The sequence below is a fragment of the Nanorana parkeri genome, unplaced genomic scaffold (assembly GCF_000935625.1).
Source record: "Nanorana parkeri isolate BGI_ZX_2015 unplaced genomic scaffold, ASM93562v1 scaffold2691, whole genome shotgun sequence".
Classification (NCBI taxonomy): domain Eukaryota; kingdom Metazoa; phylum Chordata; class Amphibia; order Anura; family Dicroglossidae; genus Nanorana; species Nanorana parkeri.
Window position 1 is genome coordinate 54,859 of NW_017308959.1, and position 20,584 is coordinate 75,442.

Genomic DNA, 20,584 nt, shown 5'->3' on the forward strand with positions numbered 1-20,584 from the left:
GCTAGATTCCTATTGGCTATTTCACTTTGCAATAGCCTATAGCAAACAAGCTATTGCACCCGCCCCCTACTGCTTTCAATCACCTGAAGAGGACCTGATAGAAAAATTCAGGTCCCCTCTGCTGATTGACAGCAGAAGTGGGCGGGTGCATTAGCTAGTTTTCTATTGGCTATTGCAAAGTGCAATAGTCAATAGCAATCTAGCTATGCAATTGTATGCCTTCTTTTTTCTTTTCTGATAGTCAGGCCGCGGCTCCCGATATCAGAAGAAAAAAAAAAAAAAAAGTTCCCAGGGAAAGGGTTAATTTGCTCGATTGAGCAGATTAAAGCCAAAGAACTTTGATCGATCAAAATAATTTTGATCGATCAAAAAAATTAACGATTAATCGAGGGATTAATTGTTAATTTCCGCAGCCCTAAAATTATTCAATTAAGTAGGCATATAGATGCTTCATATGACTTTATAATAATACAAAAAAATTATTGCTAATATAATCACTGCAATGAATAGTAATGTTTCATCAGGCAACTTTTAAATGAGCCCCTTTTTTTTTCCCAGTAATGAGAGAAAAAAAAAAAAACTTTCCATTCTCTTGTCCATTGTTGAAATCGAGACATGAAGGTCATCAATCTCATTATAACACAGCCTGGCACCATAGTCAGTCCTTATCTTGTCTGGGACCCCACAATTTACGACCTGTGAATGAATGTAGTAAGACTCTAAACATTTTCTGTAGAAGTCTTTGTCTAAGAATATCAACTTGCATTCACCTTCTACCAGACAGACAAAATGGCTTCCATGATGCCCATATACAAATCTGTAAAATATGTATAGGCCTTTAAATTGATTTTTTTCTGCCCAATAGTTCTGACAACCAAATCACTTGTGTCATTAGGGTCCCGAGGAAACAGCCCTGGCTTGCGTTTTGCATACTTGAAGCTGCTTCCATCAAAGCCCAATCAAACAGGTGTTTTGAGCTGTTACCGGCTTGCTGTAATTTCAAGTGTGCTTTTGTTACAATTGGTGCTTGTTCACACTAATTGCAGTGCGTTCCAGAGCGGTAGCTGCTGAAACACGCCGCAATCATTCACAAAACTTCCCCCTGCATTCTGGGGCGGGAGGGGGCATGATGGTGCATTGAAGTCAAAGGCACCGCAGCCACACCCCCAGCCCGCAGTGCGATCGGATCCGTGGCAGAACATTGCCACGGACATTGTGTCTAGTGCGAACACAAAAAAATGCTGCATGCTCTGTTTTGCCACGCGTCCGATTGCACTGCTACTGCTGTGGAATGCTCTGCAATTGGTGTGAATGGGAACTTAATATGCATTGTATTGCTGTGGAGCTCTGCTATACACTCTCACACTGCACATTACTGTGAGTTTTGTTGCTGTGAAGCTTAGTGATGTACTCCTACACACTGCACATTTACTGTCAGGCTAGGTTCACACCTGGGCGATCCGTGATCGTGCGGCAATCGTGCATAATGGCACCACTAGCGTGATCGGCAATGGTGGGCAATTCCGTGACCAAGTGGCCATCCACATGGTCACAGAATCGCCCACCACTGCTGATCGCACTGGCGGTGCCATTATTTTCGAATGGCACCCCGGTCACGCCAGGCAGATCGTGAGGGTTCCCGACGCAATACTGACCGTGCAATTGAACACGATTACAACTAAAAAAAAAGCCACGTGTCGTGTGTTGATAAAAGATGCAAAAAAAAAAGATTTTTTTTTTTTTTTGCGATTTGTTGAGCCGATGTAACCCCGTTTGAAATCAATGAGGCCGCAAGGCAATCGCTGTGTGCAATTGTGCACAATCGCGCGGTCCCGGGATTGCCCACATCTGAATCTAGCCTTAGTTTTTATGATATACTCATACACACACACTGCAATTATTGTGAGTTTTATTGCTGTGAAGCTTTGTGATATACTCCTACACACTACACTTTACTGTGAGTTTTTTTTATTGCCTTTTAGGACCCAAGAAAATGCTTGCCCAAGGTCCAATCAGTATTAAAGATGGGCATGGCCCAGGGTAAGGGTCAGATACCTAGGGTGTGGGGGTGCTATGCTCTGGAGAATGGTCAGATGCCCAGGGAGGGAGTATTGTGCCTAAAAGAAGGATCAAATGCCCAGGGAGGGGGTACAGTCCCCAGGAAAAGGCTCAGATGCCCAGAGAGGGGGTATTGTGCCCAGGAGAAGAATGGTGAAGGGCCTTTGCTAAAGAGAGTGGTGGCACTCCCTGTAAGGGAAGGAGCCTTTTATTGTATATCGTGTAGTGAGCTGAAAATCTGCTTCTGGTTAGACTCTCCACATCAGGGGCCTAGCCTCGTGTGGGGTGGCCTGCTGGACCACAGTCTGATGGGGATGAGAATGTTTGCGTGATGGCCAATCCCAGAAATGTTGTGTGTGTCATTCTAACTGCCCAGCCTGCCGTGCATTGGCGCTGGTCTGAGGTCGGCCTGCCGTGCATTGGCGCTGGTCTGAGGTCGGCCTGCCGTGCATTGGCGCTGGTCTGAGGTCGGCTATTTCAACACCACAGAGGGCTCCTGAAATGATCGGATGGCTTTATAGCTGCCCTGAGCACTTCAGTAGTGAAGAGAAAAGACAGAACAGTTTTACCCCAGTACATGGGGTGCTGCAATAGAGGGGAAATCCCTCTATCAGTGCTTCTGATCGCAGTAAGGGCTTGTTCACACCATAAACAGTGCCTGTCTAGATCTGTAGATCTCTTGGTTTTTTGGACACATAGCTTTCAAGCGTTCCAGAGGGGTCAGCTGCTGGAACCTACTGTATCCCATCCCGGCCGGCTTCCTGCGTTCAGGGGTGGAAGGGGACGTGGTGGTGCATTGAAGTGGCACCGCAACCGCGCCCTCCCACCCGCACTGTGATCGCCAGCACTAGAACGTGTGGCATAACAAAGCCTGCGTTCCGGTCCAGTGCGATCTGAAAAAATAGTGCTTGTATTTACTTGCGCACAGCCACACCACCTCCCGCCCCTGAGCGCACAAAGCCGGCTGGGATGCAATCCAGTGCGTTCCAGCACGGTGCGCTGCTGGAATGCACTGGTCTGCATCCCAGCCGGCTTTGTGCGCTCAGGGGTGGCAGGTGGCAGCTGGTGTGAACCAGCACTAAAACCTTATAGGGGTTATAATCCTTTTCCACTCTAGCCGGGGAAAAAAATAACAGGTGGAACATACTTTGTTTTCCGCTCAATAAAATCCAAGGTTTGCATACATCGCCTGTCTAGATCTGTAGATCTCTTGTTTTTTTTGACGCATAGCTTTCAAGGTAATCTCTGCTTGTACATAGTTGCCCAGGTTTGTGTTTTTTAAAGCTGAATCTAAGGCAACTGAAAGTGACTCTAAACTCCAGAGTTAAATCTTAATAGTTTAGATACTTAAAGTGACATTAAACCTTCAGATTTTTTAACATAAAACAATAGTGTAATGTGTGCCTTACTGTAATCCATGGTTGTTTTCCTTTTTGCTGCTCTTCCTTTTAAATCTGTATCTGTTCTCATGCTCCGCAGAACTTCTGTTTTGCACCAGACTGCCTTGTCTCAGGAATGGATATACGGTGTCTGTGTATTAGTTTCTAAAGGCTTGTAACCTGAGTCATCACTACAGGAAGAGGCCCTGAGCTGCAAAGGGGAGTTCTGCAGAAGGTGGGGTTTTTTTTTTTTTTTTTTTTTTTTTTTTATGCTTGTCCCAGATCAGTGATTTGGAGATCCCTCCCTCAGGCCTGATACGCAGCCCAAGTGCCAAATCAAGTCATGTGTACAGCAGACTGACCATGCTGATTGGCAACCTCCTCCATTCATGTAAATGGGAAGGTGTTTGAACTAGGGATGCACCGATACTCATACTCTCCCAAATGCTCCGATGCGTAGCCGGATACCAGAGCTTCCGGTATCAGGAAGCCGGGCAGCGAGTGTAGAATATGATATTTGATGTCATATTTTTATGTCCTATTCATATTCTTGTTCTTAAGGTGAAAAGTTTAAAAGAGGAAAAATAGCTTCCGTTCTTGCTTGAAACTCATAAATGTGTTTAATTACAAAGTTACAAGTGATTACAAAATAATAGCATAAAACAAAAGTATAGAAATATATGTAGATGTATTAATAAGTTCTTGTAAGTGTTTAAAGCGTTAGTCTCTCATGTCTGTGTGTCTCTGTGATAATTCCAACATTGTCTCTTCAAATGACCGGGCTTTCCACAATAGAAGCAAATTACAGCTCCACCCTGCTCTGAAAATCTAGTGCTGACGTGTCTCTCACCACTTGTGGGTGTGGCTACACAAACCTCCTTTCTCTGGTCTCCATCTTGGAAAGCATCTACACTGCATTGTGAAGTACTAGATTTAATTTGCCTAATTATTTTGTCTAGGAAAATTGCAGCATCTTCTAATGTCTCTTTCTCTGCAGCTACTGCAAGAGAAGTTGGATCCAAAAATGTAAACTTTTTTGCAAAAACTTTTATCATGGCTGCTGGATTATCCTCTTGCGAAAGTCCCATGATCATTCTATATGCCTGCTCAAACTTCTTCATAAAAGTAAATGGATCATCATTACTAGAGGGTTGTAAGCAATTTAACATATCAACTGTTGGGATTTCTTCTCCTGATGCTTCTCAGCTTCTTTAATCTATCTGACTCTGTACAATGTATTGTCTGTCCTTCATCTGTTACCATTGGAGATTTCAGTCTCCGACTGTAATGACATGGTAACCACGCCTTAAAACAAATGTTCTTTTGTTTAGTTGTTAAATTAAACTTATCTGTATAGGCTTCAAAGACATCTGCATTGTTAAATGCATTCTCATGCTCATCATAAGCTGGAATGTCTTTAACAATATTCATTAATTGAACAAAGATTTTAAGGCTAGGTTTTGCAGATTTGTCTAACATTTTGTTTTTCCTTATTGCAGTATCATCTTGCAAATCATCCTCTATATTAGAGGGTACAAGAGACTGTTCTTTAGTTTCCTGTCCTTCACTTTTGCTACCTCCAGCCCTTGTAGTTACCGATATCCTCTTTACAATATTCTGTAATTCAGACAGCTGAATGTTCTTTATTATATGAATAACTTAATCAAGAAATATTGCAATAAAGATATATAATACATACTTTGTAAACACTTCATAAACTTTGATTTAGAATGCCTCACAGTCTTTCTTGATAATAAGGAATGTAGGAAGTTCTAAGCATTTCTGCTTGATCAGTAACACATGTATAGCAAATACAACCTGAACTACAGACTCTAATCTCATTGCGTATATTCCCATACTGAACAAATGTATATATAGAAAATCAATCATCACTTATGTTCATCACATGCATACATAATCCCTATATGAATAATACCCTTTTAACAGCGAGTCATTATATGCTGCCCGGCTTCCTGATTGGCCAGGAAGCCGGCTCCATGCTCCCTCGTCACCTGGTGAGCATGGAGACTGCTTCCCTGCTAATCAGGAAGCCAGGTGGCGAGTAATTACACACTGCCTGGCTTCCTTAATGGGACTTCAGGTATTGGTATTCAATATCGGCAAGTACCAAAAATAAAAACTCGTACTCCCATACCAAAAGACGGTATCGGTGCATCCCTAGTTTTAACCACATCTATAGCAGTTACGGACTGTTTGAGAAGCATTTTTTGAAGAGTTTACAAGGTGCCTTGGGAAAGGCATTTGAGGTTCCGTATATCTCAAAGAAAGCATTGGGAAATGATAGAGAGGCTATAGAACAGCTTCAGTAGTGCCTTCCCTTTCTGACTTATACTGTAGCAGTGCCATCCATTTTTTCTAGATCACTTCATCTTTGAAAACAATGGAAAGACAACGCAGAGCGTTTGGCAAGCATTTATTAATGTGGTGTAAACATGTCAAAAATGCATCTAAAATGCACCTTTAACACTATAGCCATGTTAATGGGCATTCATCATTTTGGTTATTGTTAGTTTAAAGTGACATTAAAGCCTAAAATCCCCCCCAATGCTGGTGTAAAGACTTACCTTAATTGATGCCTCTTGATCCGATCATCTTCTTCTTCTTCTTTCCAGTAGTTTTCAGGAGCCCCTCCAGCGCTGGTGCAGTCTCTGATCCAGCGCAGATTCCTGCCTCTTCTTGTCCCACGGTGTCTGTGTGGGTGCACGCTGCCCCCGTTGACTTGCCTTGTGTCTCTCCTCTTCTCCCGTCCAAAGATCTGCTACTGCGCTTGTGCCCGCCCCATGGTCCTTTGCGGCCGCACGCGATTCTTCAGGCAGATCTTCCAACGGGAGCGCGTGGTGGAGACCCAGGTAGGTTTTAACCCTTTTTGAATGTTTTTGCATATATCTACATGCAACAAAAAAAGCGAGGCTTTAATAATCCTTCAAGAATGAGATTGAAAAATGTCTGTTTGTGACTAGCATACATTTACGTAGCAGTGATATATTGGGCAGCATTTTCCAGAGTGCCTACAACCCTACAGGTAAATATTTGCTCTGTAAGAGCTTGCAATCTGTCAACGCACGCACAAACACAGAAGATGTAAAAAAAAAAATACTGAAATAAAGTATTAGGGTGAGAGAGAGAGGGGGAGAGAGAGAGAGAGAGAGAGAATTCTTTACTCCCAGGTCCAACATTTATGACATCCCCACAACAAGTTTCTCTTGCTTTAAGTGGTAACGTTGTCATGTTGATTAGTATTGCTTCTGAGCTAGCTGAAGAAGGGAGGTTAACACCGGAAAGCTTGTCTTTTATATATTTTGTTAGTCCAATAAGAAAGTTATCAACACATACTACAATACTGTGGACACACACACCACACACACTTTTGGGGGGATTATGAAAGAAGCCTAGTTGAATGGTTTCCTTGCAAGGAGGATATGAACCAATTACCCAGTGTGCTGCTCACTATTACTATAATGGTACTGACATGTCCTGAGAATGCTCTTGATGGTTTGTTAGTAATTTACAAAGATCCTGTCATCATGCTGCAGTTTTAGAAGGAACCAAGCACCAAGGAATGTAGAGTCCTGACATGGTGAAGTTACTTAAGATGGCCAAACACTATGTGAATTTTATCTGACCTCCCTCTATCAGCAGATTGAAGGACCCAGTTCAAAATCTTCAGCTGAACGGACCTTACGGCCAATCAGCTGTAAGCTCTATTCGGTTATTCTGAATACAATGAAAGCAGCGGGGGATTCCTCTATCCACGCTCCTAAGCGTTGATGGAGAAATATGTTATATTTATACTTGCGGGCTGAACGAAGAAGATATAACAATGTACGGCCAACTTTACCATAGGACGTGTCAAATCTTGAATTCACACAGTTTTTGAAGAATGCAGAGTTTGATTGCTTTTGGATTATATGACCCAGATAATTTTTTATCTTGGATCCTTGCGTTCTAGAGATAGGCCTGTTGCTTTGTTAACTTTGTTTTTGGAACAGACTGGCAGTCATTTGAGGGTGTTTATGCTCAATATGTGCAAAATGTTGTACAAAATGGATGTACTCGTAAGAAATTGTGCATTTATGAGTTACTGGAAAATGTTATAATAATGTCTATTGTGATAAGACAGTCAAAGTTGCATGCAAAGAATTAAAAAGAAAAAGGGGTAGAAAATTAAAAATATATAGCAGAAATAGTTAAAACACGTGTTCTTCTCTTCCTACACAGGATGTAGACATAGTGGTTTCTCCTTGCCGGGGCTCCCAGCCTGCAACTTCTACTCTGGAAGACTACATTGACCATGTTCAGCCTGTCCTTGTATATGCAATAAGTGAGGACCTTCTAAATTCTCAAGATGAAGAGGAACTTAATGATATGAAGACAAAATATAAACTACCTGTGATTTTTATTCGGACAAACCCCAAGGACAAACTGATCTGTAGTCCAGATGGTGGAAATTCTGCACTGCACGAGCAGCTGACAGAACTTGGATATTTAAAAAAAGGTATATGTAGTTGTGGAGCTGCTGGGTCAGGCAGCCCAGCTCCAAGTGTTTTAGTTGAGCAGTTTGAGAAGCTTCGTCAACTAAGTAACTTCTCCCGTCAAGTTCTGCAGATGCACCTGGTTGATGCAGCAATGGTTCTTAACATGGTGCACAGTCGATGTCTGGACATATTCATCAATAAGGCTTTTGATATGCGTAGGGACCTTCAGATTACTCCGAAGAGACTGGAGTACACACGCCAAAAAGAGAGTGAGCTGTATGAGTCTCTAATGCGCATTTCTGATCGTAAGCAAGAGGAACTAAAGGACATGATCGTGGAAACCCTAAACAGCATGAGAGAACAACTTCTTGAGGATGCCGCCAACATGCAGTTTAAAGGTGCATATTTCATTTCCTGTTAGTGGGTTTAAAGAAGAACTACACACATAAATATTCTTAACCCTTGTAGTGTGTCTACCCCCACACTGTAAGGGTTAAAGGAGAACTATGAGGTGAGTGCTTTTCACTCACCTCATAGTTCTAGCCGACCTGTGACAATGAGACTGTCACAGGTCGGCTAAGTAGATCGGGAGGTGAGCGAACACATACCGGCGTTTGCTCACCTCTCGATCCTGTCACGGCTCTATGCCGTGACAGGGGAGGGGCTGGATTCCCCCCACTCCGATCCGCCAGCGCTGACTGGCGGAACGGATGGGGGAGGAGGCGGGTACAGCTGGCTCTGCCTCTAGATAGGCAGAGCCAGCTGTCAGTCACGCAGCTGGGCGATTCAGCTGCGGCGTCTCAGTATACCGCGAGCAGCAGCTCACAGTATACTGCGGCGTCTCAGGATACCGCGAGCTACAGCTCGCAGTATACTGAACCTAGGGTGACGGGAGGACGCTAGTTTGTGTCCTCCCGTTACCCTAAGGAGAACTATGGAGAACACTTTTTTTTAAGTGTTCTTTTCATCCCTAGAGGAAAACTAGCAGATATACTCACCTGAACCTCACAGCTGGCTGTCTGTTAGACTGGCCCGTACAACATGCCTCCTCCTCTGCTTCAGCAACATGATGACTTGAAGGACCTGAGACTGCTGGAGTGGAGAGGGAAGGAGGCTATGGCTGATGTAGATCATTGAAAGCGGTTTTTTTAAAAATATTTGTTCAATTAGTGCTAAAAAAAAAAACTCCTGTGCTGACTGTTATCGGTTACATTGTTCCTAGCTGTCTGAGCACTGCAGAACCTCTCCTTTCTGTTATGGAGAAGCAGAGATGGTAAGGTTATTGTGGTCTTATCCAAAAAGCGTGACAACGCTGCTACATACCTATAGTATGGTAAGTAAAAGTTGTTGCCCTAGGACAGGAAGTGTATTACTGGCAGGTTTGTTATAAATACAGGGTGAAAATCCTGAAATTAAAAAAAAAAAACTATTTAGATCTAATCTTCCTCTACCCTAGCAAGAAAAATAAATGTAAGTCTCTCTTCGCATCCCGGCCGAAAATGTGAACTGCACATGCGCCCGCCCCAATATCCTTGCAGGCGCCCGAGAATGTACAAATTTTTGGACAGGAGGGCGCGGGGAAGACGCAGGTAAGTTTAAACCACTGTTAAAGCGGTTTAAAAAAACAAAAACTTTTTGCATGTATCTACTGCTGGCTAGCAGTAGATATATGCAAAAAAAAGCTGAGAGTTTAGAAACCCTTTAAGATACATTTTTGATAACAGTTAAGGTAAATTAATGCATTTTTAAGATTTTAACTCTTTGAGTTTAGTGTCACTTTAAACTTTAAGAAACCTTGAAGTTTTCTGAGCATGTGCCAGATTTCTCATATTAGTACCATTTTATATTTAGTATTTACATGTTTTTATACATCTTTTCATTTATCGTTCACATGTTGCTACCTGATAAAGATCTGTTCAGTGAAAGTAATTATGTATAAAATGCACCTACAATATGGAAAGTTGGTCTGCAGGTTAAAATAATAGTATCAAAACCGTCTCTCAGAATTTCCAGCAGAACAAGGGACAGAGTGGAGCCTTATTTCTGGGCAAGTTAGTTTTGATAAGGGGATCACTCTGTCTAGTGTCGGCTCCAGTTTTGAGAGCTCTGCACTGATTTTGCCACTACCATTCACAAGTGTGTACAAGACTTTTTTGTAAGCCAAGCCTACTGTGTCAGGACAATGTCCGAACATTGTCTCTGTGAAGTTCCTTTTGCAAGATGTTTTTTGGGTTTTCTTTGATGAACTGCCCATTTCAATCTGTGGACTGATAATGACTTCTGTTTGGCAAGAAAACCAACACTGAATTCCAACATAAGAATGCTATCCCATCTGTGAAACGTGGTGGCAGTATCATCCAGTAATCTTCCAGGACAGCATCTGAGAGATAGTCTCCTCCCACCTGAAACATGAAACACATCACATACACCAAATAAAAGGGTGCTTGCCCCCAGCATACCTCAGTTATTTGTGTTTCCTCTGCCTAACAGGAGCATGGGACCACCACAGAATGATTCTTTGTTGTTTTTCTGTATAGGCCTGCGTGCACGTAGCAGGGGCCTGCTGCTCTGGTATCTCCTTCCTTTGATGGGGCCAGCGGTCTTGGAGATACCGGGGTAAGATCCCTAGGGCAGCCCCCAATCCTGTCCTACCCTTAGGGGTGAATTGGCCCTGAGGTTTCTCTCTTTTAAGAGGGCAGCCATCCTCATTTTGTGACGGCTCCAGCTGAGCTTTTTCCCAACTAGCAGGGGTTACAGCTGCCTTCTAGAGGGACTCTGGCGGTCTGATGGAGCGGAACCGTGTGCACCCAGAAGTGGAGTGAGCCCGCCGGTCATTTTGGCCTCATACCCCACCTCTGCCGCATTTTTCGTTACTCGCTTTTTTTTGTGTAGTAGCAGCGGGGAGCCTCGCGCCATCGCAGGCTGTTTCTTTGCGGCCGCCTCGGTCAAAGAGAGCTCGTGGGGCGGAGGCGCACAGGAAATTACGTCAGACGCTGCCGGCGGAAGTGGTGTTGGACGGTCACAGGCCGGGGGCGGTACTGCAAGTGTCGGCTGGAAGTGGCGTCGGGTGGCACATTTCCGGTCCGGCCATTAGAGGGATGCGCTCCGCTCAGCCATGCCACTGATCAGAACCTGGAGTGAGGGCCAGCTACCCGGCGGAGAACCTTGTGGCACCAAACGAGGTGGAAGCAATTGGAGCGGATGCAGGGAGCGCGGAGCTTCGCATTGGTCAGCGACCATGCAAGCAGACTCTGCAACAGTTGCTGCACCCACTGATCTGGGAGAACCCTCTGCAGCCAGCTCTAAGGTAGGCAGGTGCATGGCACCTTAAACTACCCGGTACCTTTGGTGGTGGAGGCAAGGGTACATTGAGGGGGCATAGTGGCTCTTGGGAGGGCTAATTACACTTTATGTGTTTTTTTTTGTTGTTGTTTCAGGCCAGAAACCCTGAAGAAAAGCCCATAGCCGGGCCCTCAGGCTCACGTCCCAAGTACAGGAAGTGTGCCGCTTGTGGTGATTAGCGTCCTTACACAAAAAGCCACTATGCCAGCCATGCTTAGAAAAGCTGCTGGCAGAAGAATCTGCGGGGAATTTTAAGGGCTTACTAGACAGCATGAGGCAGGAGATGGTTGCGACCTTTCAATCTCTGCGTTCTGTCATTCAGGATCAGACTGGGCCTACGGGGCCAGATCCTGCCATGCCCGGGACTTCCGGGATTCAAACCCGCAAGTATTCAGAGATCGGTACCAGTCGGGAAACCGTAAAATCCGGGGATTCTTCCTCCAATTCGGAGGAGGACGAATCTGCGGAGGAAGGGGAGGTCAGGGCTTCCAGATTTCTTTTTCCAGCATCTGACACTAACGAACTGCTCAAAGAGGTCTGGGAAACCTTGGGAATCAAGGAGGAGCAAACCGAATTGTCGGTGCATGATAGCCTTTATAAGGGGCTTCTTTCCAAGAAAGGTAGGACTTTTCCAGTCCATCAATCCCTCAAAGACCTCATCCTCGAGGAATGGGCTGATCCCGAGAAGAAGCTGCACTTTCCTCCTCGGCTGAAGCGGAGATTCCCCTTCAGCGAGGAGGACTGCGGAGTCTGGGAAAAATGCCCTAAACTAGACGCTTCCCTTTCTAAAGTGTCCAAGAAAACTGACTTATCGTTTGAGTACATGGGGGCACTTAAAGAGCCCATGGACAAGAAAGCGGACTCGCTTTTTTACGAAAGGCATGGGAAGCAGCGGCGGCGGGGTTCAAGCCAGCCCTGGCCACCACCAGCATAGCCCGGACACTGGATGTCTGGCTGGGCCAGCTCCATTCTCTATTGGTCTATCTTGTGTCAGAATCTTTTCAGGGTCTCTCCAAGGCTGTTGCTTATGTCGCAGACGCCTCGGTTGAAGCCATAAAGTTTTCAACGCGTGCTTCGGCGCTGATCAATTCTTCTCGTAGGGCTCTTTGGCTCAAGACCTGGTCTGGGGACGTTGCGTCAAAGAACCGGCTCTATGGCCTACCGTTTAAAGGAGATCTGCTTTTTGGTAAGGAGCTGGAGGCGGTTCTGGACAGGTCTTCAGACAAAAAGAAAGGGTTTCCCCTGGCAAACAAACAACCTAGGAAGCCCTTTCGAGGTCAGCTTGCCCGAACGAAAAAAGGACAGGGGCAAAAAATGGGCTTTTAAGAAGGGGAAAGGCAAAAGTGGGTTTCGTTTTTCCCCCCGCACAGGCCCAAGCAAAACCCCAATGACTGCCCGGCTTTGGTGGGGGGAAGACTCAAACTGTTCCTCCCCCAGTGGCAGGAGGTCACGAACAGCGGTTTCATCTTGAACCTGATCCAGTGGGGTTACAGGATAGAGTTATTGAAACCAGCTCCTGCCAGCTTTCTCATGACATTCCTTTCGAAAAACCCAGACAAGGCCCAAACGATGATACTAGATTTGCAGAACCTCATGGACCAGGAAGTAATCTGCCCGGTACCAGAAGGGGAACGGGGTATGGGATGCTACTCCCATCTCTTTGTAAGGAAAAAGCCCTCGGGCAGTGCCAGGTTAATCCTAAATTTGAAACCCTTGAACAGAGTGGTTCGGTACAAGAGGTTCTGTATGGAATCCTATTTACTAAGTAAGAAGCCTGTTGTCCCTGCTGGTGTTTCTAGCAAAAATAGACTTAAAGGATGCGTATGTCCATATACCAATCAGGGAGCAGTCGCAGCAACTCCTCAGATTTGCGATAAAAGGACGACCCCTCGGGACGGCTCAGTACAGAGCTCTCCCTTTCGGTCTTTCATCTGCGCCAAGACTCTTTTTACAAAGGTGCTGGCGGAGGCTCTTGCTCCACTGAGGCTTCAGGGGATCGGGGTTATCCCTTACCTGGACGACCTGTTGTTCTTCAGCCACTCCCGGGAGACCCTCAGGGGAAACCTGGATCTGGCAGTTGCACACTTACAGGGTCTGGGTTGGCTGATCAATGGGGAGAAATCCCAACTGCAGCCAACACAGGATATTATTTTCCCGGGGTATCGGATAGATTCCTCGGTATCACGTCTGTTTCTCCCAGAGGACAAACGGGAAAGAATAGCGGAGTTGACTCTGTCCTTGTATCTTTCAAACGGGGTGTCCTTCAGGGTGATAATGCGTCTCCTGGGGCCTTATGACCACGGCAATCCCAGCAGTGTCTTGGGCACAGCTCCATTTCAAGAACGCTTCAGGCTTTTCTTTTACAGAATTGGGGCGGCGAAGAGACGCTGGACGAGTGTATCCAGATCCCAGGTCAGGTAAAGGTATCTCTCGCCTGGTGGTTTAGAGAGAAAAAATCTGGACAGAGGAAGGCTGTGGAGGGTGCCACAACAGATGCCAGTGCCTGGGGCTGGGGCGCCCATTGGGAGGAGCACTTAGCCCAAGGGAAGTGGGATCCCGATTGGCGTCGGAAATCCTCCAACATCCGAGAACTGAAAGCGATCGGACTGGCCCTAATCACATTCGAAACTGGAATCTGTGGCACTCACGTGGCAGTGCGGTCGGACAATGCCACGGCGGTTGCCTACATAAACAGGCAGGGGGGCATGATGTCATGGCATCTGCTGGCCCTGACGCAAGAGATTCTGGCCTGGGCAGAACTCAAACTGTTATCCCTCACAGCGGTTCATCTAAAAGGGACGCTGAACTCCTTAACCGATTTCCTAAGCAGGAAACTCATTCGCCCATCGGAATGGGCACTGAACGACCATACGTTCCTAATGCTTTTGGAGGAAGTGGGGGACTCCAGATATAGACCTTTTTGCGACCAGGGAAAACAGGAAGTTAGAGGTATTTTTTTCCCTGTGTCCGGGGGACGGAGCCCTGGGAGTGGACACGTTTGCCCACCCATGGGCTTTTCCGCTGGCGTACGCTTTTCCCCCGGTGAGGCTGTTACCCAGAGTCATATCGAGGGTAGTACAGGAGCGGGTGACCCTCATCCTTGTGGCACCTTGGTGGCCAAAGAGACCGTGGTTCGCGACTCTTCGCAACCTGTGTGGAGCCCCCTTGGATTCTGACGATAATCCCGGACTTGCTGTCCCAGGGCCCAGTACGGCATCCTCATCCAGATTCTGAGAGGGAGATCCTACTAAACAAAGGGCTTTCAGACAAAGTCATAGCCACTCTGCTTACTAGTAGGAAACCAACTACTTCTGCAATTTACAACAAGGTCTGGAAGACTTTCTCTTCCTGGATGCTCCTTAACAGAATGAGGGGTAAACCTTTAGTTGTGGCGGTGTTGGAATTTTTACAGAGGGGGACTGATATGAACTTGTCATGTAGTATGCTTAAGTGCAAGTGTCGGCACTTTCGGTTTATTTGGAGACTAGACTAGCTGAAGAACCCCTGATCAAGAGGTTCCTGAAGGCCACGGGCCGCAACAGACCACCTCCAGTTAAGAGCTATCCATCTTGGGATCTGTCAGTGGTACTCAAAAGCTTCCTTGGGCCCCCCTTTGAGCCTATCGGGGACTGCTCAATACAACTTCTCACAGTAAAAGTGGCTCTGCTGATAGTGATCGTATCGGCCAGAAGGGTAAGCGAGATTCATGCGTTCTCCATGGCTGAACCTTATTGCATTATTCATGCAGACAGAATTGTCCTCAAGCCAGACCCACGTTTCCTGCCAAAGGTGGTTTCCACGTTTCATCGCACACAGGAGGTAGTTATCCCTTCCTTCCACCCTAACCCAGTTACTGATAATGTGGACTGATAATGACTTCTGTTTGGCAAGAAAACCAACACTGAATTCCAACATAAGAATGCTATCCCATCTGTGAAACGTGGTGGCAGTATCATGGTTTGGGCCTTTTTTTACTGCCTCTGGACCAGGATTGCTTGCTATCGTTGCTAGAACTATAAATTCTGAATTGCTCTTTCCATTGTCGGCTCCATTTTTGAGAGATCTGCACAGATTGTGCCACTACCTTTTTAGGCATCTACCAATTACAAGTTCCTACAGGAATTTTGTAACTTGGTTAACTGAGCTAGCTAAAATTAACTCCTGAGGAGATCTGTTCCACATTTTGACATCTCTAACAGTGAAGAAGCCTTTTCATCTGCAAAGGTTAAACTGCTTTGTCCTTCGCAGTGACCTTAAAGTGAATAATTTGGCACCAAGCTTTCTATATGGACCATTCATGTATTTATACATGGTGATCATATTCTCCCTTGTTTCTTAAGAGATGATAAATTCAGTTCAGATAATATTTCCTCATAACTGAGCACCTCCATGCCTCTCATGAGTTTAGTTGCCCTTCTCTGCACTTTTAGTTCCACAACCTCCTTGTGAACTGGTGCCCAAAACTCAGCTGCATATTCCAGATGAGGTCTTAGTAATGCTTTGTAGAGGGGGAAAATTATGCCTCTGGAGTCTATACCCCCTAATACAAAGTACACTGCTCAAAAAATTAAAGGAACACATTTTAATTGGAGTATAGCATCAAGTCAATTAAACTCCTGGGATATTGATCAGGTCAGTTAAGTAGCAGAGGGGGTTGTTAATCAGTTTCAGCTGCTTTGGTGTTAATGAAATGAACAACAGGTGCACTAGATGGGCAACAATGAGACGACCTCCTAAACAGGAATGGTTTTACAGGTGGAGGCCACTGACATTTTTTCCCCTGCTCATTTTTTTCTGATTGTTTTCCACTAGTTTTGCATTTGGTTAGAGTCAATGTCACTACTGGTAGCATGAGGCGATACTTGGACCCTATAGAGGTTGCACAGGCATGCCAACTCCTCCAGGATGGTACATCGATACGTGCCATTGCCAGAAGGTTTGCTGTGTCTCCCAGCACAGTCTCAAGAGCATGGAGGAGATTCTAGGAGAGCTGGACAGGGCCGTAGAAGTTTCCTAACCCATCAGCAGGACCGGTATTTGCTCCTTTATGCAAGGAGAAACAGGATGAGCACTGCCAGAGCCATACAAAATGACCTCCAGCAGGCCACTGGTGGGAATGTCTCTGACCAAACAGACTTCATGAGGGTGGCCTGAGGGCCCGACGTCCTCTAGTGGGCCCTGTGCTCACAGCCCGGCACCATGGAGGTTGATTGGCATTTGCCATTGAACACAGGAATTGGCAGGTCCGCCACTGGTGCCCTGTGCTTTTCACAGATGAGAGCAGGTTCATCCTGAGCACATTTGACTGATGTGAAAGGGTCTGGAGAAGCCGTGGAGAACATTATGCTGCCTGTAACAACGTTCAGCATGACCGATTTGGTGGTGGGTCAGTGATGGTCTGGGGAGTCATATCCATGGAGGGACGCACAGACCTCTACAGGCTAGACAATGGCACCCTGACTTCCATTAGGTATCAGGATGAAATCCTTGGACTTATTGTCAGACCCTACACTTGTGCAATGGGTCCTGGGTTCCTGCTGGTGCATGACAATGCCCGGCCTCATGTGGCGAGAGTATGCAGCCAGTTCCTTGAGGATGAAGGAATTGATACCAATGGCCCCTATGCTCGCCTGACCTGAATCCAATAGAACACCTCTGGGACATTATGTCTCGGTCCATCCGACGCCGCCAGGTTGCAGCTCAGTTCCCCCTGGTCCAGATCTGGGAGGAGATACCCCAGGACACCATCTGTCGTCTCATTAGGAGCATGCCCCGACATTGTCTGGCATCCATACAAGCACGTGGGGGCCATACACACTGAGTACCATTTTGAGTTGCTGCAATGGACCAGCCTAGTCTATGGTCTACCAGTATACCCAGATCTTTCTCCATCATTGACTCCCTTAAATATACTCCCCCCCTAGAGTGTATGAAGTGCATCGTCTTAGTCCCCCAAGTGCATAACATTTATCAACATCTTCATTTGCCACATAGATGCCCAATCAAACAGTGCATTTAGGTCTGTTTTGTAAGTTGATGACATCCTATGCGGACTGTATTCCATTACATAGCTTGGTGTCATCCACAAACACAGAAATTGTACTTTAAACCCCAAACTCTATATACTTTATACATTTAACAATAAGGGTCCCAGCACTGACCCTTGGGGGGCACAACTAACAACCTTAGACCATTTAGAGTATGAATTATTGATCACCACTCTTTGAATACGGTATTTCAGCCAGCTTTCTATCAAATTACAGACCATGCTCTATATCTACAGAACTTTACTTATTTATCTCAAAATGTAGGCTTTTTTTTTTTTTAAATGGTTGCTTCCAGTGGAAACAAGGCACATGGGTGAAGTCCTTTTGCAACCTTTACGGCCTTCAGGATGGCATTTTTCTCTGTATCCTCCTTTTTGCTTAACTTGTATTCCAGTACTGTGTTCCCAAATACTTCCAATTGCCTCAAATTAGAGGTTTTGAACACTTTCAAATGGTCACAGACTGACAGACTGCAAATACCGACTGCCCCAGCCAGATGATAACTACTAGAGCTGCAACAACTATTCGATTAAATCGATTAAAGTTGATGATGAGAGTCGTTACCAACGTTTCTCATCATCGAATAGTTGCTGCGGTTCTCCTCCCCGCTGGTGCTGGCTGCAGCGGGGATTTTTTTTTTGCATTTTTTAAATTTTTCTTTTATGTTACTTTAATTTTTATAACTTTTAAACACTATTTTTTTTATTTATTTTTTTTACACTGACCCTGGAAGCCGCTGAATCTCTCTCGGCACGTTACAAACGATCCGGCACCTGTACAGACGACGGATCACTTGTACATTAACATCCATTGCCTGCTGTTAAAAGCAGTACCAAGAACTCAGCTGCTGCAGCAGTCGTGTTCTTGTTTTAACCACTTTAAGTGGAAGTGGTTAAATAAAAGTTGTTTTGTTTATTATATTGGCTTATTTTTACAATTCAGAGTATTTAAAATCCACGAACCTAATTAAAATGTCTAATATATTACAATTATTAAAAAGATATATATGTATATAGATGTGTGTGTGTATGTATGTATGTATGTATGTATGTATATATGACAAATTTTGCTGCAGGAGGTGCGTTGCAGTGACATTCATTTCAATGGATCCCAAATGCACCTCCCGTCCGCAGTGTGATAGCTGGAACGCGCGGTACTGAAAAGCCCTCCGTTAAGGTGCGATATTATTTTTTAATTTTTTTTATCCGATTAACTGATTCATCAAAGTTAATAATCGGCTAACCGATTATGAAAATAATAGTTAGCTGCATCGCTAATAACTACCTCATACTTCTTTTTTATTTTTTAGTGAATTGGCTTTAATGTATTTCACGTGTATCATGTTTTTTTAGTTTTTGCTTTATTTATCATGTTAATGAATTTACTTTCTTTTTTTCTTTCTTTTTTTTATCTCATGAGATTAAACCATCTCATGAGATAAAAAGAAACAACAAAAGTGAGCCCATAGTAAGTACACATCTTTTTAATGCCTTTCAGGTATTATTATTATTATTAGTATGCACGATTTATATAACGCCAACAGTTTTGCGCAGCGGTTTACAATATAAGGAAGACAGTACAATCGCAAAACAATTCAAGACAACATGGTAAGGAGCAGTGGCGTAACAATCACCATAGCGACCCAGGCGGTCGCTATGGGGCACAAGGGGACCCGGCCAGATGTTGAGCGGACCGTCTGGGTCGCTATGGCATCCTCTGCTGGTGGCTTTCACTGGCGGCTCTGAAGAAGAATGCGCTGCTGTTCAGATCACTGACCGTAATCTGTGCAGCAGCGCGTTCGTCTCCAGAGCTACTACTGAGTCAATGAGAGCCAGCAGCAGCGGTGGTGGAGGCCGGACCCGGCAGGGGACGAGGCGGGGCCCGTGGTCAACAGCAGGGGAAGAGGTGGGGCCCGGTGACGGAGGAGGCGTGGCCCGACGATGGAAGAGGAGGCGGGGCCCATCAGCCAGTGTGGAGGAAAAGGAGGTGGACAGGTAAGCTGTGCGACCAGCCCACCTGAGGGTGACCCTGCAGAGCCCACCATAGACTGCAGGGTCACCCTCAGGTGGGCTGTGTGGGATCTCAAGTGGGCTCTGCAAGGGGTATAACTAGAAATCACAGGGCCCCATACAAAATTTTGCTATGGGGCCCTGTGATTTCTAGTTACGCCCCTGGTAAGGAGTGCCCTGCCCGTGAGGGCTTAAAACGCATCATTCAGCATCTGCTCAGGTTATAAGTCTTCAGTTGATGGCCGTATTTAAGAAAAAAAAAAAATTAGTTGGAAGTTTGGTTTGTTACATTTAGTAATTTTCCTGTCTTTTTTTTTTTGTTTTTGTTTCTATTCAGATATTTCTATCCCACAGAATGGAGAACCTATTGGAGCACAGGAAGTAAAGAGCTGCATTTATCAGATCAAAGAACTGATAATTTCACGTCTGAACCAAGCTGTTGTAAACAAGCTTATTAGCTCAGTGGACTATCTCCGGGAAAGCTTTGTTGGCACATTAGAAAGGTGTCTTCGTAGTTTAGAAAAATCCCAGCAAGAGTCCTCTATGCATGTCACGAGCACCCATTTAAAGCAGGTGAGAATGCTGAAATGGGTATGAAATTAAACTGTTGCATAGTGTTACTCCTTTTCATAACTGGTTGAGTCATGCCCTGCAGATTGCAAACCTAAAATAATTGTTACTATAATGCAGTAGTCTATACAGAGAAGTGTTGGAACAAAATAAGACCAGATATAGATACATTAGGATAAAATCTCTCCTCAGGGGTGTGGAAATTTAGGAAAAAACTAATTGTCCGAGGACTAAATCGGGGCCGAATCTACTTGTCCCTCATGACAATCTACTTGTCTTGATACAAAAAGCATTATGTTAACCAAACCGTATTTAGCAGTGCTAAGAAGCGCTTCCCATTGGTCAATGCCGTCAGGTGACCGCGTTGACCGAGTGCTTGCAATTTGCGAGCGAAATTCACAGCCATCGTGTGCGGTTGCATCCGCATGTATGGGGTTACTTCTGGGTGGCAATCGCTGAAAAGGTACATGTACCTATTTTCACGACATGCACCGCGCAGTGTTTTCAACCGTGATCGTGTGGGATCGCCTGGGCGGTATTGCAGCAGGAAAACGCGCAATCTGCCTGGCACGACTGGGGTGCCATTAGAAAATAATGGCACTGACAGTACGATTGGCGGTGGTGTGCGATTCCGTGACCACCCAGCCATCAGCTCGGTTTCGTGCATGATGACCGGTCAGTCA

General features: G+C 45.3%; 1 protein-coding gene across 1 annotated transcript in view; it reads left to right on the plus strand.

Moving 5' to 3' along the window:
• The window catches only part of DSTYK (dual serine/threonine and tyrosine protein kinase), a gene marked incomplete at its 3' end in the record, with an annotated part of 86,847 nt that overhangs the window by 25,464 nt on the left and 40,799 nt on the right, over nucleotides 1-20,584 (plus strand). Inside the window, exons 5-6 of the mRNA XM_018574038.1 lie at nucleotides 7,677-8,331; nucleotides 19,669-19,904. Coding sequence (XP_018429540.1) covers nucleotides 7,677-8,331; nucleotides 19,669-19,904 — 891 coding nt within the window. The remainder of the gene's footprint in view (nucleotides 1-7,676; nucleotides 8,332-19,668; nucleotides 19,905-20,584) is intronic.